We start from the raw sequence: 24,469 nt of genomic DNA, 5'->3' as shown, positions 1-24,469 counted from the left end.
TGACCAGAAGTCATTCTTACCAGAAACAGTGAGTAGCGATCAGCAGCAATCAGCTCATTGATGTGCAGGAAGATCTTATGACAGAGAGCGGGCACATCCAGATGGCTAGACACTTCCTTAACCAGCTCCAGCAGCCGGGCACAGCGGTCACCCCCAGTATTACCTTTACCAGTGACCCCACCCTCGCCCATCACAGAGCCCAAGACAGGAAGAGCCTCTCGCTCAGAGTCGCTCAGGAACGTGAGGGAGCCCTCAGAGTCTTTGACCACGATGGGTCGGAGCGGCCGATCAAACTCTGACGCAGAGATTTTGCGAGTGGGCGTCCCAGGAGCTGGGCTGGGGATCGAGGCTGGGGAGGGACAGCGGTTGTCCAGGAGGGTAAGAGTCGGTGGGAGGACAGTGGTGGCAGAGAAATGGCTGAACTCTGTGGAGGACTGGTGAATTCGCTGTTGTGAAGAATTTTCTTTGGAAGTTGAAGACTGGATGGTGTGGACACGTTCAGCAAACCAGGCATTCACCATTTCCCTGATGGAACACAAAGAAAAACAAATGTCACAGTGTTGGAAGAAACGTGAAGTCATCCATACAAAAGATCCAAATAGTAAAATGACAACCCAACACTTGCTGTACTGAAAGTATTCATAATAGTCTTCCAGTTAGAAACTTTAGGATTTTGGCTCGATGAGTCTAAGAAAGCAAAAAATGAAATGGAGTCAGAGGGAAGAACTCAGACAGGACGTGAAGGACCTGTTCGCTCTGTCTCTGACCGGCTCCCAGGTTGTAGCTCGAGATTTTACAGCACAAACACATGGATCCACATCATGGAAGCAGACCACCATCTCAATTCCAAAGACAGAAGTTATGACTTGCTGCAGTCTCGAGATAAAAAAGGGTCATTTTCACATCTCTGCTATTTGTCTTCTCAGGCGCTATGGTTCTCTGCTGTCATTGTTTAAACACATATTCAGCCTTTTTGGTGCATTGTACTCAGAAAATAAAAAATACTAAAATGTATTTAAAATAATGATGAATAAGAAAAGAAGAAAAATGTGTCTTAGAAAACAAACATGTAAAAAAGCTAAACAGGAACTTAATCAATACAGAAAAAAAGGTAATAATTCTCATCTGCAACTTGAAGTCATGCTGCTGTCCATCAGAAATTCACATGATGTCTTTCTGTCATTGGTGAAGCCTTGGAAATGAAGGAGTGACAGCTTCTGTATGTTGACTGTAAATCAGCCAATGGTGGTTATTGGAGCAATGGCAGGAAAAGGTTTACATATTAAAAAAGCCTTTCCAGCTATTCCTAGAAGTACAGAGGGTGAGGCTGCAAGCTTCACTCCTGAAAAACACCTCTGAGAAATCTTTGTGCTTCAACAGAAATAAAAAAAATTCCTTCTAAGAATTGCCCCAAAGCTTTGTCCAGGTGTGGTTTAGAGGGCATTACAGGATTTTTCCCAAGAAGGTAAAATTTAACCAAACAGAAGTTTCACAGGAGATTCAGAAAATTCCCTGAAAAGGTGAGCAACATCTATTGAACACAATAGTCCTCAGCAAAGTCGAACTTCACAAACCAAACAGGAATTTTTTTAGCAGTCATATGGTGTTTCCTTTAGCTGAAACTGAAATCAAAATATCAAGCAGTTCAATAAAACATTTGACTGAAAAAACTAGACACCACTCACATATTGAAAATAAGGAGCAAACGTTGAGAATCTGTCGTCAAATTCTCTTAGGTGACAGTTCTAAGACCCCCAGGAACTGCTGCAGTGAACGCCACAGCATTCAGCTCTCTGTGAGAGAACAAACCAGCCCATTAGACTTGGAAAAGTCACCAGGTACAGCAGAGAGAGCACAATTAAGACAGTAAGTGACAATCAGCTCACTCTTGGAGGAGGTTAATCTTTAATCTCAGCAAACACTTGTGTGGAAGGAAGACATCTTTGAGCTCGCTTGTCTCTTCACTGCTATAGTCCTATCCTTCCTTACATCTTAATATCTGAACTGTTGCCTTCTGGAAGATATCACAATATCCTGTTCTTACTTTGACAACTCCAAAATGTTCAACTGAAAAAAAATGCACAAGGCAAACAAACAGACATTTATATGCAAACAGGAAAAATGTACACCAAGAAATCCAAAGACACAAACAGCTTAAAAAAACCTTGAATAAAAAATGAATGTTGGAATCTAAAATGAGATTAAATGCTGACATATATATAACTAAAGACAAATGCTGTGGGTCCTGTCCTTCCGTGTGACTCATGCAACATGGAATTTTCCTGGAGAGAACCGCTGATTGTGTGTCTGGATGTGATTGTAAAGAATCTCTAATCAAACAAAGACTTGCTGTTTGCTCAGATCCTCAAACACTATAGTTCATGCCACTCACCCTAAGCTTTTCACCAAAAGTCTTCTGAGTGGAAGTCAGAAGAACACAAAGGACCGTCGAAAACTGGAAGACAAACCTCTGCATCTTGTCTCAAAGTCAGGAGAACAAGGAAGAGAGAGTGTTGTCTGACACAGAGTCCATCTCACTGCTGCTCTCCCCACAGGGCGGACCCTCATGGATCTACAGAGGGTGTGGCCAAATCTATACCTCCAAAAATGCCTCTTCACTCCACAACAGCTGATGTGCACCAATCTCAAGAGACCAACTCCTCAACTTTTTCCTGGTTTTTATCATAGCATAAATAGGAATTTGATATGTAGATGTCCCTGCACAAACCTTAACAGAGGTTCAAATGGATCAACGGGTTCAAGGGTGATTCTCACACAAACGTACGTATTCAAATAGAAGAAAAGTAAAATGAGAAATTGTACTAAAAAAAAAAAAAATCAGAAATCGATTTTGTTTATATTCCATATTTTTTGAGAACTATATAGTGCAGGACTATGTAGAGCCCACAATTTTAAATGCAATTCAGACACAATGCTTACTGCTTTTTTATTTTTTCAAAACAGTGGATATGACGTCATTGATTTCACAAAGTGAAAATGTAATCAATACCAACATATTACAACATCTATTTGTGACTCCACTGTGTTCTGATGATGAAAATGTGGAAAGTTTGATCAAAAAATGCATTTAAAGGGCCCTACCATGAAAATTCTACTTTTTTAGGTTTTAAATGCATTTTACTGTTTATTCTTCACTATAAAGAACACCAAAGTGTTATTTTGACCCGTTCATGCATTATTCATGCATTTGGGAGAAATCTTCTAAAAACCTGCGCTGTCTGCAGCAGCCCCTCCCATACCCATGAAAAAGAGTCTGCTCTGACAGCTCCGCCCCCAGTCTAACACCAACACTCAATTTCTCCACAGAACTACTGGTGATCAGCAAAAAAAACTTTCATTTCAGATGCAGAATCCCGTTTATCTTCCTGTTGTGTCCTGTCTTCAATAAATTCCAGCTCAAAGAGGAGTTCATTACTTTAGACGTGAGCTCCTTTAAGACCCCCCCACCCACTCCGGAGGGTACAGTTGAGTGTATTTGTCCTGTGAAGCAGTGGAGCAATGGCCGGGGCTGCTAAACGTAGATATGTGGTATGTGCATCCATCTTTGAAGAAGTTTGGTACTCTTTATTTTTGATGATAATAGGTTATAGTTTACTCTGAAAGACTTAAGAAAATCATGGTATGGCCCCTTGAAGCTCTTTTTTTCTGTATAAATTGTTTAAATGCAATGCATTGTGGTATATAGTGTTGTGAGCATCAATGCACACTAGTTTTCGCAGAGACTTCAGTAAAATTTCTAGGGCACCTGATTTTGGATTTGGCTCTTGTATGGTGAGTAGTGAAGATTTGGGCATAGCTCCACTCTCCACCTGGTATGCCTAATCACTGTCATTCATCCCACTCGTGGGACAGTATTTGGGACTGACCGTTTCTTACACTCCGTCCCAGTTCGTTGTGCCTTAGCTCGTGGTTCAGCACGTCAAAGTTTTCATAGCTTTTTGACCCCATAACTGTCTCTGGTTAAGATTAAGTCTGTCCACATCTTGCATCGATCTGACTTCTAGATTACAGATTTTGGAATCATTTCCTCCCCTTACTGAGATCCTTCTTGTTCCAGGATTTCTCCAGTGGGATCTCCATCCTTTTTTACTGAGATGTTTCAGCATGAGAGGAAACTGGATTATCTTTTGTTTAGCATAGACTAACTGTTGGTGCATTTCACTTGTGAGATCTTTAAATAAACTATGTTTACGTGGGCCTGGGTTGTCTTACACAGAACATTACAGGAGGCCCAACATGAACATCGTCTCTTTTGTCTGGGTTGTCTTGAGTTTGTTTTGTGTAGAACTAGTTGAAAACAAAGTCCAAATATTCATGTGAAGATGTTGCTTGACCCATTATCTTTTCAAAGGTTAAACTCCTTTTTGTTCTCCCCTTTTGTCCTTCTTCATTCTGCCAGAATTCCCCGTGTTTAGATTTTGTAAAGGAATTGGAAGCAGCCCAAATGCTTAAATGAAACAGCTGCTACCAAGAGAAGATCTTTTTCATCTTCCACAGTAAGAGAATGCTCGGCTCTCATTGGGTTACAGCGTGTGAATGTCTTGTCCCCGAGGCTGACCCCCGAGAGCAGACTGCAGCAGGAACGGAGCTGCTGTGTTAGGCTAGTATAATTATCACTAAGGAGCCATCCAACAGTAAGCTGTAAAAATTAAACTGTTCCTGACAGCAGTATAAGTTAATGATTAAAGCTGCCCGTGCTGCTGCGGAGCGGCAGGTGGAGAGGAACCGCGGAGGCCAGGTGAACACCTGAGCGGGTCACGGGGACCGGACCCCAAAGAGACCCACGGAAACACGCTATCCCGCTAACACGAGGGTCTTCGGGGCTCCCCCCGTCCATGGTCCCGCTTTTACCTTGATGCCTTGCGCACAAAGTAGGAATGAGTAAAGTCCAGATGGTCGTCCAGCCACGCTTCCATCCTCTCGTGTTCCGGGGAGCAGCGCTCCTCCATGGCCGTCCTGACGCGCCGAGCTCCGGCTCTGCCCTCACATCTGTCCGCGCGGAGGGAGAGCGGCACAGAGGTCCGGGGAGGGCTGGCCGGAGCGCGGATGAGTGCGCGTTTCCTTGTCAGAGGACAGGAGGGGGAGCGGCTGTTCCCTCCCTCCCTCCCTCCCTCCGCTGCTCCTCCTGGAGGAGGGACGACTGAACATCAGCTGCCATGTTTCACCGGGACGTTCTCATCATCCACTCACCAACAAGTCCGGCTGAGCTGCAGAGCTGCTGGCCTCACGGACAGAATAGTCTAAAAAATACCTGACTTTAAATGTATACACGAAATAAAGGGCGGGGCCTGTTCACAGACACACCCTCATACCTGCTGGCTACAAAAACCGTCACAGATGCATTCAATCGAGGTCAATTCACATGTGTCAAAGTCGGATACGGCCCTCCAGGTAATTCTATCCGGCCCTCTGGATCATTTTGTTTTATTGTTATTAATGCCCCGGTGGTATCTTGCTTCCTAACTAGTATAATTTTGACAAAATATATTTTTTATGGAGAGTAAAATATTGAAAGTTATTTGAGGTTTAAGTTGATTTATTCTGGGATAATATTCCTGTGTTTTTATTATTCACAGTTATGGTTTTGAAAATTTGCATTCTGTTAGCTTTTTGGACTATGTTGGCATGTTATTAAATTATTTTGGCTGTTTTGAAGTTTTGCTATTTTTTTATGCTACATGCTAGCTGTTTTAGCATCTTCAGCTGCCAAAGTAATTTTACAGCATTCACATTATCACAGGTAATGCTACAAATCAAGTTCATTATTATGTTAAAAAGTTACGGTTTTAAAGTTTTAAAAATGTAGTTTTTGAGTGTTTAATAAATACACTGCTCACAAAAATTAAAGGACCCCTTCTAAAGAAACACATTATATACATTAGATCTCAACATGAAGTTGGATATCTATACAAATAACGACAGGGCAGTGTCTTAGGAACAAAAGGATGACAAGTCTTTTAATGGAAATAAAAGTTTTCAGCCTACAGAGGTTCAATTGTGGAGACACCATAAAATCAGAGTGAAATGAAGATGTGGCAGGCTAGTCCATTTTTTCCCAAATTTAATTTCTGCAACTCAAAATGCTTTTCAGTATCTTGTGTGGCCCCCACCAGCGTGTATGCATGCTTGACAACGTGGCAGCATGCTCCTAATGAGACGACGGATGGTGTCTTGTGGCATTTCCTCCCAGATCTGTATGAGGGCATCCCTGAGCTGTTGTACAGTCTGAGGAGCAACCTGGCGGCGCCCAATGGACCCAAACATAATGTCCCAGAGACGTTCTATTGGGTTTAAGTCAGGGGATGGTGAAGGCCATTCAATGGTTTCAATTCCTTCATCCTCCAGGTACCGCCTGCATACTCTTGCCACGTGTGGCCGGGCATTGTCGTGCATTAGGAGGAAACCAGGACCTACTGCACCTACTTCATCTGGATACCTTATGGCAGTCAGAGCACCATTTCCTAGGCAGTAGAGGTCTGTGCGTCCCTCCATGGATATGCCTCCCCAGACCATCACTGACCCACCACCAAACCTGTCATGTTGAACCACGTTGCAGGCAGCATAACGTTCTCCTTGTCTTCTCCAGACTCTTTCACGTCTATCACAGGTGCTCAGGGTGAACCTGCTCTCGTCTGTGAAAAGTACAGGGCGCCAGTGGTGGACTTGCCAATTCTGGTGTTCTTGAGCAAATGCCAGTGGAGCTCCACGGTGCTGGGCAGTGAGCACAGGGCCCACTACAGGACGTGGGGCCCTCAGGCCACCTTCATGAAGTCTGTTCCTGATTGTTTGGGTAGAGACATTCACACCAGTGGCCCTCTGGAGGTCATTCTGTAGGGCACGAGCAGTGCTCAGCCTGTTCCGCCTTGCACAAAGGAGCAGGTATGGGTCCTGCTGAGGGGTTGAGGACCTTCTACGGCCCTGTCCAGCTCTCCCAGAATAACCACCAGTCTCCTGAAATCTCCTCCATGTTCTGGAGATTGTGCTGGGAGACACATTAAACCTTCTTGCTGCAGCACGTGTGGATGTGCCATCCTGGAGAAGTTGGACAACCTGTTCAACTTCTGTAGGGTTAAGGAATCGCCTCATACTGCCAGTAGAGATAATTATCAAGCCAAAATCAGCACGAGTGGAAAACCAGCCAAAAAAGATCAAGAGGGAGAAACTTGAAATGACCTCCACATGTAACACCAGTCCTGTTTGGAGGGTTTTCTAATTGTTGCCACTGAAGTGCACCTGTTGTTAATTCCATGAACACCAATACAGCTGAAATTGATTAACGAGGCCCTCAGCTGCTTAACCAACCAGAAAATTATCAAACAGGTTTAATTCATTCATGCCAGGCCCAATAAAAAAGTGTTCCTTTAATTTTTGTGATCAGTATATTTATCCTGTTCGGCCCGCGACCTAATGTGGGTTTTGGATTTTAGCCCCTTGTGCAATTGAGTTTGACACCCCTTGATCAATTCATTTGCGTGCCGGTGTGTATGAGGGTTTTATACTGAATTACTTCTCTGGTGAGACACCCACAAATGATTATTAAAGGAATGACTAATCAGAAGTTATTTCTCCCATTGTTATCTTATCATGGCAGCCGGGAAACACAGGGTGAGAAGCAGATTGTACGAAACTTGCTAACCACACCGGAGTCTGAGGGAGCACTGCAGGAGCCCCCAATTCCAAAGAGCAGGGGGGCATGTGAATGTGAAGAGTACAAGCCCCAGCCGAGCCAGAGAACAGTCTCCCTGCACTGAAGGACACACCACCGCGCAAGAGTCCTGAGTATCCCTCCCGACCCCAGATATGAACCAGGCCACTTTCAGAAATCCCACAAAAAGCTCCAGGCAACCGCCAACTCACCCAGGAGGAGGGCAGCATTAGGAGCTGAGGGTCCCTGACAAGAATGGTACAGATGGACCGACCAGACTCCCTTGGTGTTGGAAAGGACAAGGACAAGAGGCTGAGAACTAGACTGAGCACCACAGGGACACAGGTACCCAGAGGCTCAGATATGATTTGATCCATAGTTCATGACACAGCAGGATGTCTCAGGACCCCACAGGAGATGCTCAGCCCTCTCTGCAAACATCTTCCTGAGAAGATGAGTGGTGAAACTCTTGAAGAAATAAACCTTTACATCCAGATGGATTTCAAAACAACATCACACAGGGGAATAAGAACCTTTATCAACATCTACATGTGAAAGTAGTAATAATAAACTTCATGAAACTTGTCTCCTTGTTTGTAATCCTACCCCTTCCTGTGTTTCTTTTTCCTTCCCTATATCCTTGTTCTTTATCTCTACAATCTCCCACTCTTCCACCTGCTCCAAAAAACATGTCTATAAAATAGGGCTTGAATAAAATAAGCATCTAAAAGCCTCCACCTGCAGAACAACTGCAAACATAACGTGATCACTGTGTTGTGATTACTCCACGGCATCTATAAATTATAAGCATATATGTGAAAGGACAACAAAATCAGCTAAAGATTTTGGAGGGAAAAAATCCCATCAATTAAGAATAAACCTGTTAAGCACAGTGGAAAGGTTATGATGAGGGCAGTATTGGACAAATCTGAAAGACAAAAACTTTTGAAACTATGTGGTGATTGAACTGTTGCAGTGAGAAAGTGGCGAGGCTCGTAATTCAGTGGACTATCTGTTGGACTTTACTTTCAGTGTTGTTTATTGACATGATTTCCTGTTTGGGAGGAGCAACACACATGCAGGTATTGTTCATCAAGCTAATAAAATGCCACCTGAGCAAAGTGATGTTGGCCTAATAGACAGAAAACAAGCAAAGTAACAACACATTTTTTGAACTTGCAAGGATGTTAAAAAAGAAAACGAATCAATAAAAAAAAATCTTCACTTAAATCATCTTAAAAGATGAAAAAAAGATAGTAGAACTAAAAAGGACTTTTAAAATTTAAAATGAGACAAAGCTTCACTGATTTTAACAACTTTTTTTGTTTGTGCAGGATTTGATACTTTTTAAATACAGTTTAATTTCTTTAAAAAAAAAAAACCCACTGTGTTTTGTTTGCATATTCACATTTGTGTATGCAATATTTAGCAATGATTATGAATACATATCTACACTTTCATGTTAAAATTCCCTTGAATAAAATATCCCAAAACAATATGTTCCTTGAATCATTCATTATCTTCACACAGATGGGTTGTAATAAAACGAGTCAAACATTTCCATAAAGCCTGAGCACAAGTGCAGTATCAAAAAGATGATGCACTGTTTCTGGGGAGGAATGGCAAGAGGAAAACTTTATGTGCAGGTCTTTTTTAAATCTGGTTAAAAAGTTGGATTGAGAACTTTTCTGAAGCAAGACGTAGTTTAAAGTGAGAAATTTCCAAACATGCTTTAAAAGATACGTAAATAAATATCTTAAAACACGTACTGAGAACTGAACTACTGATATTTAAATTTCATTTCTATCTTTAGTTCACCTTTATAGACTGTGCTTGAAAAAGTGTTCAACTCAGCTATAGGATATTAAGAATCGTTGAGATAAAGAAATTTGTCATATTAAGCTTTTAAAACATATAAATGTACTATCAAAATACTGTGAGGAACATCCCAGGGATGTTGGACCACGAGTGGCTCATCGTGTTATTGATGAGGTCTAATGGATTTTAGCCTCTACCCCTGCAGTTGCTGCATGGGTCTCCAGTGTCCTCCCAGCTGGACTCCAGACCCTCGTTGGTGGTGTCTTCTTACCACCAGATGGTAGCTGGTGGTTCCAGGGGGACCACCTTCCAACCCACATCAATCCTCCCACCCCCACTAGTCTGCAGACAAGCAATCAATGTGGATTCCTGTTAGTCTGGTGAAAGGAGCATAAATGTCAGAAAGCCAAGTGTTTAGCCTTACAGCTGCTTTGTGTCTTTGCACAGAGGCAGTTTTGATTTGTGTGAACTTTTCTTCCTAGGCTGTGTAAGGTTGATTATGTTCATTTTTCATGCTGTGTTTTTAATATTGAGCTAGGACTTAAAGGTGAACTGATCACATTATGACACCCAGATGTGTTCAGTCATTCGCCCTCAAGCACCGATGGATGTGAATCAGGAATGTTAAAAACGAGGCTTCATGAAACATTGAGTTAATTTGACACAGCTGTGTTTCAAAGCTTTATGTTGAGGTTCCTGACACGGTAAAACAGCGCCATCGAGTGGCTGAGGGTGTGACACGATGGCAATTATCCTAAATGATCATACTGTTCTCGTCTTTCTTTGACAAAGTGTAAAAGTTGTATATATGTGGAACATCATATGTTAAACAAAGCATTATTTCAGAGGCAAAGTTTACCTCATTGCTTCTTTTTGTCCGATCGCAACAAAGAGAAAAGTCCAAAGTCAAAAGCTCAGTTTCTCGGGTATTGCCACGTCGTGTCTTATCTCCTCCTCCATCTATTCTCGTCTCTCTTTCTCTTCTGCTGCATCCTAGTCCTAAAACTTATCAAATTAACCAAACAGGTCAAAGGACACTATAAAACCACACATCTCTTCTGTCTTGCCATCATGACAAACTGTGGAATAACGTATGGCAACCTATGTTTTTTAAACTTGTTTCAAACATGTGAATAATTGGAATACAATCTATATGATGCAAATGTATAGATTCTAATAGTAATACTGGATCAGTAATGTTGTGTTTAGAGTTTCTGTTGCTCCAGTTACCAACTGGTGTTTAGTCCAGCTCAGTGACTTAGAACATTCAGGCCATGTGACTGGACCTTCTTTTGGACTGAAGCCTGTGTTTGATCACTCAGACTATGACGCTAACTCCTCCCACAGCTTATTGTACTCTTGTCTCAAGGCTCTCTACACTCCAACAAGAGGCCATGGTGGGCTACCTCAGTGAGCAGCAGGCCTAATCTGACCATCATTATTACCTTTGAGAGCAGGGGTCTTTTTTGTCACTGAGTAGGACAAGACTCTCAGAGCTCTGCATAGATTACAGAGGCCTAAATAACATAAGGGTTAAGAGGAAATACTTCCTACCATTGCTGAACTCTACCCTCACACTGCTCCACGGGGCAAACCTTATCACAAAAGTGGACCTGGGAAATGCTTACCGCTTGGTAAGCATCAAGGAAGGAGATGAATGGAAGACAGCCTTTAATACTCACTTGGCCATTTTGAGTGTCTAGTTACACCTTTCGGATTGACAAACGCACATGCAGTGTTTTAGACTATCATTAATGATGTGCTCCATGATTTCATTAACCAGTTTGTGTTTGTGTATTTGACAACATTCCTATTTTTTCCAGAGACCTGGAGGAACACCAGAAACATGTCCAGCAGGTCTTGCAAAGACTCCTTGAGGATGAAGAAGCTAAGAAGTGTTACTTTCACTCCCATCAAATCAGTTTTCTTGCGTTTGAGGGGAATCCAGACCTGGAGAAGCTTTGCACTGCAGGTTACACGGCAACCAGGGACTCAAAACCAGCTACATAGAATTCCAGGATTTTAGAACTTCTATAGATGATTAATCCAGAACGTCACCCATGTACAGGCAACTGTTATCAAACTCACGTCCCCTTTAAGATAGATTTTCAGGATTCCCGAGGTTGAGGCTGCCTCTGTCCAGCTCATGCAGCTTTTCATGTCAGCTCCTGTGCTACGGTAACCTGACCCTCCTCAGAAATGTATTGTGGAGGTTGATGCCTCAGACACTAATGTAGTAGCAGTTACTTATCTCTTGCAGAGATGAATTATGACAAAGGGAATCATGAACTACTGGCAGTGAATTTGGCCCAGGAGCAATGGAGACACTGGCTGGAGTAGTTGTTTTCTTGATTGGACAATTCACAAGAACCTCACCTAGATCCATTCGGCCAAATGTCTAAACTCTCACCAAGCCAGATGGGATGTTTTTTTTGCAAGGTTACATTTTTGTGTCACATATCGTTCTTGGTCTCAGTATATTAATCCTGATGCTTTGTCTCGTTAGTTCTCTGAACAAGGATCTCCGCAAGCTCCAAAGTCCATTATTCACCAACCTGTGTGGAGGCACCTTTGTCAAGAAACACAGAGAGCGCTTATTCCACAAGGCCCAATGCGTTCAACTTGATCCAGGTAATGGTCCAGGTGCAGGTGAAGTGGATCGTCATTAGGGCGTACAGAGAAACTGTCCACTCCTCTAAAAAAAAAAAAAAAAATAATAAGATGTTGAGTGGTGCCGGATGTGAATTTTCTTTCATTGCAGGCTAATGAAAAACTCAAACTTCTCTCCTTTGGCCTCCAACTGTCTGGTAATATCAGATAAAACATCTTTAATTCTCTGGACCACAGTGTTCTGAGGTCGGCAAACATTGGCAAACTCCTGCTTCTTCTCAGGAAAAATGTTCTTCACCATTTTCATCTTGCAGTCTTCAATAAATTCCCCATTGGTAAAAGGTTTGCACAGCTTTGCAATCAGTGCTGCTACTTCATATCTCCCTTTTGTAGCATTTTCATTTCACTCATGGGCTCTGTGAAAAAAACGCTGCTGTGCCATTAAAACACTTTCCTGTTGTTTCAATTTTTTCCCCTGTTCCGTCCCAATTCGTTGATCAAAGTTAGCGTGCCTTGTCTGGCAATAACTCTTTATAATAAACTTCTTGATAAACTCCCACAGTCTCTTGGCATATGAGACAGATCTAGACAGCCGTGGTGCAGTGGAAGTGCGGTCAGCTCCTGATTTGAAAATTGTGGGTTTTATTCCCACTTTGTCCACTCATGTGTCACAGTGGCTTGGGCAAGACACCTAACCCCACATTGCCTCTGGTGGAAGGTTGGTGTGGAACAGTGTTTGGCAGTGGAGCCACCACCAGTGTGTGAGTGTGTGAATGGGTCTGTGACTGTGCAATGCTTTGGGCCCTCGAAGGAGGGTAGAAAGTTTTTTTTTTATTTAGAGGGGACATTTCGGAAATGGAAAAGAAATCATCATAGAAAGGTCAGCAATGGCTCGTAACATAATTCAGCCAATCACAATCAAGCAATTGTAGAGAGTTCTTAGAAAGAGGTGGGTTTCCAGAACCTTGTTGAATCTCTGCCACCAAGGATTAAGGCAGTTCTGAAGGGAAAATGGGGTCCAACCCGGCTAGCAAAGTGTATCTAATAAAGTGGACTGTAGACGATTTCTGCTGAGAAAGACGAATGAAGAATTCTCTTCTGTTAATGTTCTTCTGTTTATCAATGTTTTTGCCCTATAACCCATTTATTTCCGGATCCATTCCTTCAGCATTTGTTTTCAAATCAATTAAAAAAGAACTTGCTGATTGGATCCTCCTATACAATAAAATCCCCAGAAACAAATAATAACACAGGGTATACAGCAAAGAAACATATTTTGCCAGTGGCCACTCTCTGTCTGCGCCATGTTTTCAAAGAGATGTTAAATGAGATGGTGTTCGTGTCCGGAGGGGAACAAGTGGGTTTGACAAGAAAAGAGAATCCACCACTCTTCTGTAAGATTTTGCAGCCCTTCATATAATTTATGAAAAATAAATGACATCTTAGATTAATCTTTTCCTCCACATGTGCTCTTTTTTCTTTTTCTTCTCCTGTCCCCTTTCCTCTTCCTTTCTATTTTTGTCATCTAACCCCCCCCCCCGAATTCTTTTAAAACCGCATATGCTGGCTGAAATGTTGTTTCTATTTATAACTGACTAATCTTTTCGTGTACACCTTAAATAATTTATAAAAATACAAACTAAACAAAAAACAAGTCCTGTTAACAGCTATTTTTCCCTTTCTTACAGCTCTCAACCTTGAACTTAAAAACTTCTGTATTGCACAAATTTGTCCTTGTGAGAATAAAGTTCTATTCTACTTTGTTAAATGTATAAATATAAAGAAAGCCAAAAAAGCAAATCCTCTCAGTGTCAAACCGCTATTAGCACGCATGTGATCTAGTTCAAGCACTGCTTCTCAATTATTTTCTCTTACAGCCCCATGAAGAACTTATCCTTTCACACCCCCACCTACAACTTTCTGCTGCGAATATCATTAGTATCATTAGTCAATATGCTCAAGTTAGATGTATATCTCTTCAAAATATTGTACTTTTATTATCATTAAAGAATAATTTTAAAAAAACTTCTAAAAATAATATTTTTTTTCTTTTTTTTAGAATGCTTCCAAATCTTTCAAAGTAAAAACACAGGTCTTTTCTTGTTTCCCATCACAATAGTGATGGGAATTCTGGCTCAGAGATTCAGTTCTTTGGTTCACTGTAAAAAGCGGCTCTTTCTGCTACAAATGGATTTTTAGGGGTTTTTTTTTGTTTTATTTATTATATTATCAACTACTATGTAGGATTATGCACAAAGGACTCAGGACTCCACTGCCCTCTGCCCTGATCAAACCCTGCCATGGAAAATTAAAGACTGAGTTCTAAACTCCCACATATGATCCTCCCTCACAAAGACAGCTCCATCTTGAGCTTTTTTCCTATGAGATAAAAGTTCATTTTATTAACATCAATTCAGGTCATGAAAACATGGCAGGGCTGGCGTGGACACATTTGATGTTTAATGCAGTGCATGTCTGAAGAAGCACAGACCAGAATCTGCTCAGTGTCACAATGGAGAAAGACCACGGGAATAAATCAAGCTCCAGCGGCTCAAACAGAACTATTCTTACAAAAACTGTTAGAGGACTTCTGCAAGTTGGTGTTTCAAACCAATGGGTGTCTTTACTGCAAAAAGTCTGCTTTAAAAAACAAGAAAAAAATGTACAGAAATAAGATAAATATTGTTTAGAATAGGAAAAATTATCTGCCAACAGAACAAGAAAATCTGAGTTGTCAAGACTTTTCAAAACAAGTAAAAATATCTAACCTCATAGGAACCACAAATGTCTTAAAATTTCCTGACTGCGCCTTTGGCCACCCCATGTAGAATCAGATTTCAAGTTGGGACACCAAAAGTCAGGATAAGCAGCCTTTCTTCTTGTGCCGTTTCCTCTTCTCCTATCTCACACCAGTGCACACTCTCACTGTAGACCAAAACATCTTCTAATGTAAAAGCTCCAGATCCTCATACCAGCCAGCCGATGTAACTGCACACTGAAACTGTCACATTCTCACTGTCCCTCTGCACTCTAACGAAAACCTCGAAATCACACTTGGCTGCAAAGATATCAGCCAACACGAAATACCAAAATCTTTAAAATACCGTAAGTTTTTTATTGTTAAAATAACATAATAATAGTATAATTCCAGTAGATTGTGAAGGAGAAACAACTCAACAAGCCACTTTTTGTATTAACAATGAAAAAATTACAGTCAATCAAAGAACATTACCCTGGAGCTCTGTTGTTAAAGGAGTAAACAACCTTATAAACCCATCACTGCTTTCTAATGCTGTCTGGATGAGAGGAGGACAACTTTGTTGCCTCAGATGAAGGTTTGCTAATTTGAAAAATACTAACCCTGATAGCAGTCATGTCTTTCCATCTTCATTTTGAAAATCATCACATCTTGAAATTTTGTTTACTTACATTATTTAGACAAATCCCGTTTTGTGTGTGAGGGTCCAAGTGGGAAGAGCAGAACAGGAAACCAGCAGAAAAACAAAGCAGAAGTTTTTGCCCTATCATCCTGTGTTGAGCTGCTTTCATTCAGGTCTGTGCTCATTAAGATGGAAAAACCACCCTGCGAAAACCCTGTGGGGGGTTGTGATAATCAGGGTTGAGTGGAAACATGCTCATTAACGCGGTTTGTGTAGATGTGTACACACACGTGTGCAGAGTTGTGATGCCCCAGGGTTGTCCTCAGATGGTGTTTTCTTATTAACTTGCATGCACACACAAACACACTTTGCTGATGCACTCTCTCTGTCATGGTGCTGGTGTTCTTGGGCCTCACGTGTACACTGATAGGGGGTTAGAGAACAGCTGCGCCAAACTCCTCATCCGGCAACGGTGACATGGCTTCAAACAGGACGTAACAACCATGTAGCCTAAAATTATCTGATGAGATTTTAACCTGTCTTTAGATTTTATCACTGTATTCATCTGGTTCTGTTGTTTTAAAGACGCACTTCAATAAAAATTGTATCTTTGACTGTGGAACCATTGGATAAAAGTTATTTTGTTTTTTATCAAATCAAACTTTATTTGTATAGCACTTCTCCAAAAAACAATTTCACTCAGAGTGCTTTACATTAAAAAAAACAATCAAATCTTAAAAACAAAGAACAAGACAAATGTGTAAAACCCATACAATGCCCTCAAACACACACAAACACATGTAGACACATGCACACACAATGATAGAAAAAAAAATATTAAAATGATGGAAACTAGAAATCTGGCTTTGTACTGAAGCAAGGAAACAATTATCTCAGGGACCTGTCCACAGCAGTGACCGGCCAATCAAGTTCACAGAAGACAAATTAAAGAAGCATTAGAAAAGTTGGGCCCATGTTTTGGGTCGGTGAGATGATCAGAGTGTACCACTACTTTCCTACTTTAAATTTTTCCCAGAATTCTATTGTTCGGGACAGAGAATTTTGGAGTTTCATTACCAGTAAGTCATCATCATCAAAATAAATCCTAAAGACATTTCAACCCATGTGTATTCATTTAAATTTTAAATGCACCTGTACTCAGACAGGTCAAATCTGAGCTCAAGACACAAAAAGAGAAATTCATAAAAGTCCTTAACTAATTCAATAAAAAATTGTCTAAAGTGCCTGGACTGTTCTGTTCCCTTGAATCCAAAAGTATCTCTAAGACCAGCTGAGAGACGTGATCTCTCCAGCGTGTTCTGGCTCTGACCCAGGCCAGAACTTATTATCACTGCGACTTTTAGAACAAACATCAACCGGTAAAAAGAGATCTTCACTCTGTGGCTTAGCACCTCCTTTATCCCGATTGACTGGCACAACGGCCTCATGAGAACGGATGCTACACCAATCTGCCTGTCAATTGTATACTCCCACCCTCCCCCACACATGGTATAAAATCTCCTCTGCCTGAGGCAGGAGCACTCCGCCCACCAAGAGACAGTCAACTGTCTTTCTTCAGTCGAGAACCATGGCCTCGGACTTGACAGTGCTGACCTCCACAAACTCCCCAGAAACCTCCAGTACCACATGGAGACTGTAGAGTTGGTTCACCTTTTGAATATCAGGATTGGAAACAGCAATTTTTTTCCTGAATCTGAAGTTTGACTATTGGCTGAACTCTTCTGTCCAGTGATGGAAAGCCCCACCCCAGAGCCCCCGCCTCAACAGAAGGCATGTCAGCAGGGTTGAAGAAATCATTAAGTATTCCCTTGATTGTCCAACAATGTCCCCAGTCAAGAGTCAACATCTCCTCATCTGCACCTAAATGGTGCAAGCAGAAAACTGCTTTCCTTTGGTCAGAATCGCTTTGAGGCCTTCTCCACTGCCTCAAACTCTTCCCAGGGTTGAGTTTTAGCCTTTACAATTGTCTGGACTGCAGCTCGCTTAAACTGCCAGTATCTGTCCTTTGCCTCAGAGGTTCCTTCCTTTTCGGCTTGACCGACTACAGCTCTGAACGGCTGATTTTTCTGTCTTTCTTCCTGAAAAAATTAGCAGGTAGCAGTGGATGCAAATTGGGAGCAGCTGGGTGGCTCTGTGGGCTAATATAGGGTTTGCTCGCAGGAGCCCTGGGTTCAATCCCTGGGATATCCACTGATCCCCATCCAGATTGGGTCCCTACCCAGGGCTTTGACGCTGCTGCCTAATTGGGCCCCTGTGCCTCTCAAATACAGGGTTGCGTCAGGAAGGGCACCGGGCGTAAAACACTGATGTGAAACAGTGGGTGCAGTTTTGCTGGGGCGACCCCGAAAGGGATAAGCCGAAAGGTGAAGAAGAAGCAGTGGATGCAAATGGTTTTTGCAACATCAGTGGGACAGCTAACCTCGGAATAAAACTGGATTTGCCACAAATCTGCTTTTCATGTAATCGAGTGGTTTGCTTGTAAAAAAAAAAAAAAAAAAAAGTATTTTTATTTGCATTTGCATTTGTACCAACAGTATGAAAATAGTTTTATGGTGAGACAGATACGTATTTGAACACCTTGGGATTTGCAAGTTACCCCAGTTAGGAATCATGGAGGGTCTGACATTTTCATATTAGGTGCATGTCCACTGTGAAAGACATAACTAAACAAAATCTGGAAATCACATTGTATGTCAGTCATATTGAAAAAAAAATATTTGTATGCTATGCTGCATATAATACACTAAGACGTCATGGTTTGAAATCATGCTTGGTGCAGAACGTTCCCCTGCTTAAACCAGCACATATCCAGACCCGTCTAAGTTTGACAATGACCATGTGGATGATCCAGAGGATCATGGGAGAAAATCATGGGATCAGATTAGGTCAAAATAGAACTTTTTGGTCTTAATTCCACTCTCAGTGTTTAGAGTAAGAAGAATGATGAGGTCCATCCCAAGAACACCATTCCTACTGTGAAGCATGGGGGTGGTAGCATCATGCTATAGGGTGTTTTTCTGCACATGGGACAGTACGACTGCACTGTATCAAGGAGAGGATGACTGGGGATTTTGGGGAACAGCCTCCTTCCCTCAGTCAGAACATTGAAGATGGGTTTAGACTGGATCTTCCAACGTGACAGTGAAGGACACAGCCGAGGAGTGGTTCTGTCAGAAGCAGATCAGGGTTCTGGAGTGGTCTAGCCAGTCTCCTGATCTAAACCTAATAGAAAATCTTTGTAGAAGCTCAAACTCTGTTTCTCATCAACAGCCCAGAAACCTGACTGATCTAGAGAAGATCTGTGTGGAGGAGTGGGCCAGAATCCCTATTTCAGTGCAAACCTGGTGAAAAACTACAGGAAACGTCTGATCTGTGGAATCTCAACCTAAGACTACAGTACCAAATATCAACGTTGATTTTCTCAGGTGTTCAGATACCTATTTGCAGCAGTAGAACACAAATACATTGTTTTAAAACATCCTATCATTGTAGGATGCTTTCCAGATTTTTTATAGTATATCTCTCACAGTGGACACACACCTAAGATGAAAATCTCAGACCCTCCATGACTACTGAGTGGGATAACTTGCAATATCACAGAAGATATTCAAATACTTATTTGCCTCTCTGTTGTTGTAAGATATCCTCTAGGCCAGGGGTCACCAACAGCCGGATGCAATACACAAATCTTGACAGTAAGGAAAAGTAATATTAGAGAATAGTAACAGTGGGTTTGGTTGATTACCCTTAGTCAGAGGAGGGCAGTTTTTTTACATGGTCACCTCCTTAAACTGCTTGTGTCAGACAGGCAGGGATTCAAGTGAAGCAAGAAAAAAAATGTAACCATTGCAAACATCGCTGAGAGTGTAAAGATAGATGATACAGTAGGTTCCACACCATCGTGATATGACCTTTGTAATTCAGATTGTTGTATACAAGCCCTCCTACATATCCTTGAAATAAATCATGTAAATGTATACTGCCTTTCATTTTTGACACACAAAAAATGATACAGCAAGAGATTATCCCTTTAAAATCCTTAAAGGCACCATTTTTGGGTGACAGTCGAAGGCGAGTGCCTTGGCGGCCCAATCCCCTGTTGTGGTTCAGTGTTATTTTCCTTTGTTGGTTTTGGTGTTTTTGCTTTGTGCTTATGTATTTTTTTGTTTGTGCTTCTACAGGGTGGCCTGAGGCAGGAGGCGTGGCTTTCACTACCTGGTGGCCTTGCACACCTACTCCCTATCTTTAATCTATGCACCTATAAAAGCCTCTCCCTGGCTTCTCCAACCTGCCAGGTTATTTACGTTGAGTTTGGCTCTTTCCTAGTTCCAAGTAAAAGCTTTTCATTGGCCTAGCTCCCTGCCTCCGCTATCAGTGTGCTTCTCTTCTTCGTTTTGTGATTGTGAGGCTGATAAACCTTTAATGCTGTTCCATCTCACCTCACTCTGCTCTGAGATCTGTCCCCTTATCACAACATCCCCGGTCATGGAATCTGGCTTTTGGGACAGAGCTGTCCACTGATCGCTAACTGGTGGTGAGTTGGATTCGCTGGCGGAGAAGGAGGCCGGACCTAAACATACTGTAAGGCTCTGCTGGGAACATCTGACTGAACCCTCCGTCAGGGAGGTCTTTAACTCCCACATCCGGGGAAACTTCAAGCAGGTACCGAGGGAGGTTGGTGACATAGAGTCCGAGTGGACCATGTTCTCCACCTCTATTGTCTCTGATGCTTTCTGGAGCTGCGGCCGCAAGGTCTCTGGTTCCTGTCGTGGTGGCAACCCCCGAACCTGGTGGTGGACACCGGAAGTAAGGGATGCCGTCAAGCTGATGAAGGAGTCCTATCAGGCTGGTTGGCTTGTGGGACTCCAGAGGCAGCTGACAGGTACCGGCAGTCTAAGCGAGCTGTGGCCCGGGCTGTTTTGGAGGCAAAACTCGGTCCTGGGAGGAGTTTGGTGAGGCCATGGAGAAGGACTATCGGTTGGCCTCAAAGAGATTCTGGTAAACCATCCGGCGCCTCAGGAGGGGAAAGCAGTTTTCTACAGGCACCGTTTTCGGTGCAGGTAGGATCTGCTGACCTCAACTGTGGACATTGTCAAGTCTCTGGATGCTGTAGGAGTGTCTTGGTTGACACGTCTCTGCAGCATTGCGTGGCAGACAGGAACCGTACCACTGGACTGGCAGACTGGGGTGGTGTTTCCCCTTTTCAAGAAGGGGGACTGGAGGGTGTGTTCCAACTACCTCAGATCCAAGAACAACAGTGCGGTTTCCGTCCCGGTCGCGGAACAGTGGACCAGCTCTACACCCTCTTCAGAGTGCTGGAGGGTTCGTGGAAGTTTGCTCTTCCAGTCCACATGTACTTTGTGGATTTGGAGAAGGCGTTCGACCGTGTTCCCCGTGGTGTCCTGTGGAGGGTGCTCTGGAAGTATGGGGCCCAGGCAGCCTTACTCAGGGCCGTCCGGTCTCTGTACGACCGGAGCAGGAGCTTGGTTCGCATGGCCGGCAGTCAGTCAGACCTGTTGCTGGTGCATGTTGGACTACGGCAGGGCTGCCCTTTATCACCGGTTCTGTTCATGTTTTTATGGACAGAATTTCTAGGCACAGCCAGGGGCCGGAGGGGATCTGGTTTGGGGACCACAGGATTTCCTTTCTGCTCTTTGCAGATGATGTTGTCCTGTTGGCTTCATGGAGCCAGGACCTCCAGGATGCATTGGGGCGGTTTGCAGCCGAGTGTGAAGCGCCTGGGATGAGGGTCAGTACCGCTAAGTCTGAGGTCATGGTTCTGCACCAGAGAAAGGAAGAAGATGGAGAGATGGAAAATCCTTTAAAACTGCTACTACAACAGAAGTCTCACATCAGTAGGCTACAGAACAAAAATAAAACAATGTGTTACAATTCAAGATTAAGTACCTTTAAAATGCATTTATTTGAGCGGACAGCACAGATCAACACCCTTTTCCAGGAATTCTTAGAAAATTACTGTCAAACAAATGAAGGACACATTAACCTATATTGATCTTGAGGAAACTGATATGATTGTTTCTTTTACAACCATTACAACCAAGAGAAATCCAACATGCTTGTTTAGAACATTCAGTTTCCAAGAGAAATTGAACATTAAGTTGTCTTCTTAAATGAAGTCCGACAAATGTTTTGCTTCCTGTCAGTAGCTGTGAATGAATAACTGAAATGAAATCCAATTTGGTTTAAACAATGACTACTTTACTGTTGCAAGAGGTCAAATGACAGTGTCCATTAGAAAGAGGTCACTTATTTTATGTAGCTTACAGAGGTTTGTGAACATACTTTGGTTCATTTATTTTACAGCTTGAAGTTTTACTGTGCAATTCAGTCTAAGAATTTCTTGCAACCAGCTTTCTAGGCAACAGAAGGAAGCTGACTTTGGAGAAAAACTCCCTGAAAGTGGGCTTATCATTAATTTGTTTTGACTAAGCATTTCTTGTTTCTTGAAGGAAAATCAAAGGTATATGTTTTAAAGCATTGAAATATATTTAATGAATATAAAGAAAAAGAGGCAAAAATTTCAGCGGATTACAAATTGCACAAAAAACAAAATTATGCTGTTGCAAGTCAGGGTGGGGGAGATTAAGATACATTTATTGTACCTTAATCGCAAGCTATTGTAGGAGAGATTGTGGAGAGAGGAATGAGCTAATGCACAAATAGAAATCGAACCCCGAACAAGTTACAATTTTAACTGATGTTGTTCTTCTTTCCATCAAAATGAATTTATGAACCCAATCAAGAATATAGTGCAGAAAGAGACAATGTGCAAAATTAAAAAGAGACCCTAGCGTAGCCTAATGATAGAAGAGAACACAGACATAATAGAGCACAAAATGCTGGTGAAGTATAATAAACACAGGGAGTGTAAATGAGATGAATTACAGATCTGTGTTCAGTGGCATCCCAGCCAGCAAGACCAAATGGGTTTGTCAGAAGTTTCTGTGGTGGCCCCACCTGTGTTTGCCCACATCGCTTACATGGGCCTCATTGGGCTGGTTCACTATGCAAGTCAGCTGCCCGGTAGACAGCGGAGTGGGCTCCGCTCAGAGTCCGGCAGAGCAAGCGCCCGCCACCTTCCAGGGGCCAACAGGCCTAGTAGGGTATAGCCGCCCTGGCCGCCGGTCCTTAGGCAGCAGAGCCAATTTGAGCAAACACAGGTGGGGCCACCGGAAACATTCATGGCCCACATCGGAGTTGTAGCAATGTTAAAGAGCAACATGGTGTGGGCCACAGAGAGGACTTGGACATTAATGATGCATGGAAAGATGTGCCGTTGATGCGAGACAGAAACCTCTCTTGGACGTGTACTGTCTGACGGTTCACTGTGAAGAAGAGCAAACTGGAAGAACTAGCAAAGGTTTTAGATCAGGACACACTATCATTCAGTCCTCTGAGTGAAGTGTGATGGCTGTTGTGGCAAAAGCTGTTCTAAAAAAGACTACACTGTACTTGAAGAATGTTCCAAGAGAGAATCGAATGACAATGGGGTTCCTGTGGCAAAACACTGCTACTAAATGTTAAGTGATTCAAAGTTCCAACTTACTCTTACCACTCTGGGAAATGTTTTGGGTGAACTGCCACAGCTCTGCCTTTCTTTTCAAAGGGATAACCTGAAAGTGATGGAGGGACACTGCCTGGCAAAAACAAAGATTGAGAAGTTCTGTTCCCAAAACTTGAAGGATGAAAGGGATGTTCAGTTGAGTGAGAATGTCAAAGAGGTGATGAGGACCTCAGCTGATAGAGAAACATCAGTGAGATTACTCTTTTCATCCAGAAGCTCTGTGACCACTTGGATGCTCGTATTCCAGAAGAGGAATTGAAAGAACGTTCTGCATTTGACACTGAAGCTTGCTTTGGCCTCAGATGTCAGCTTTGATTTTGGATGCACAGACATTGCTACACAGAGTATGAGGCCATTCTCCGACACCCACGTTTCACACAGGCTGTATACCAAGAATATGCTGAGTTCAAGTGCATAATGAAGCAAAACTTAAACAAGGGTGAATCCGAACACTCCCAAATATGGTGCATCACTTAGATGTGAAGAACTCAAGGAAATCTCACAGATTATTGATTTTTTATTTATTTATTTTTTTGCTATATTCCAAGCATCCGGTGCAGATTGTGAGAGACTTTAGATCATGGGTGTCCACAAGTCTTCCAATCAACCTGCCATTGAAATTCCTTATTAGCTAAGCACATGTGAACCAGCTAATCAACATCAGATAAGGCAGGGTTTCTGGAAAACCAGCAGGTGGCCGGCCATTATAAACCTGGATATGGACACTCCGGCTTTCGTTTAATGAATCCTATCAAAACAGCATCCAGAAATCATCTTGATGCGGCACATTTGGACCAGCTGATATGCATAAAATGAAAGCAAGATGCAAATCAGCCTCTCCACCTGGACAAAGGCTGCAATCATTAGATAAGTGACAGCAAAATCAGGTACACTTTAAGTCCCCAAGCAGCAGACGTATACTTATTTTGGTGTTATCAGTTATCTCAGTTATCATTATTATTATATTTATTATTTTGTTTTTTGTCTTGTTTTTATCATCAGATTAGTTTGGTTAAGTTTCCACTGCTGATATTTCTTCTCTGCCATTCTTGGTTGTATCTGTTATTTTTTTGAAAAGGAGGACCCTCTCGAAAACGAGATGTTTCATCTCAAGAGGCTTTATCATCCCATTCTTGATTTCAAATGTTAAATAAATAAATAAATTTATCAAGAATTTTCATTTATGGATGATTATTATTAAAAGAACATTTGAGAGGTAATTTATGAAACAGAAGAAGCAATAATTAAAAATAGCGCATGATTTCAAGTGAAAAAAAATGTCAACGTTTCACATCGTCCAGGCCACAACCCCTACCCAGACCACTGCATGACCCCCACCCAGACACCAGCAGGAGCCCCACCCAGACACCAGCAGGACCCCCATCCAGA

At 42.3% G+C, this 24,469-nt stretch overlaps 1 protein-coding gene and 1 long non-coding RNA gene across 2 annotated transcripts in view; one reads left to right on the top strand and one right to left on the bottom strand.

The window, feature by feature from the left end:
- Positions 1 to 5,239, bottom strand: part of pde5ab (phosphodiesterase 5A, cGMP-specific, b) — a gene marked incomplete in the record, with an annotated part of 43,151 nt that extends 37,912 nt beyond the window's left edge. The window contains 3 exon segments of the mRNA XM_024288282.1: positions 21 to 525; positions 4,873 to 5,146; positions 5,212 to 5,239. Coding sequence (XP_024144050.1) covers positions 21 to 525; positions 4,873 to 4,970 — 603 coding nt within the window.
- Positions 5,240 to 5,274: 35 nt separating this feature from the next.
- On the top strand, positions 5,275 to 8,251 carry LOC118600022. The gene is made up of 2 exons (XR_004949587.1): positions 5,275 to 5,412; positions 7,613 to 8,251. It is a non-coding gene; the product is annotated as an uncharacterized LOC118600022 (long non-coding RNA).
- Positions 8,252 to 24,469: the final 16,218 nt, after the last annotated feature.

This window comes from Oryzias melastigma, linkage group LG18 (assembly GCF_002922805.2).
Source record: "Oryzias melastigma strain HK-1 linkage group LG18, ASM292280v2, whole genome shotgun sequence".
NCBI classification, from domain to species: domain Eukaryota; kingdom Metazoa; phylum Chordata; class Actinopteri; order Beloniformes; family Adrianichthyidae; genus Oryzias; species Oryzias melastigma.
The sequence above is the reverse complement of the archived record's forward strand: the minus strand, read 5'-3'. Positions and strand labels throughout refer to the sequence as shown.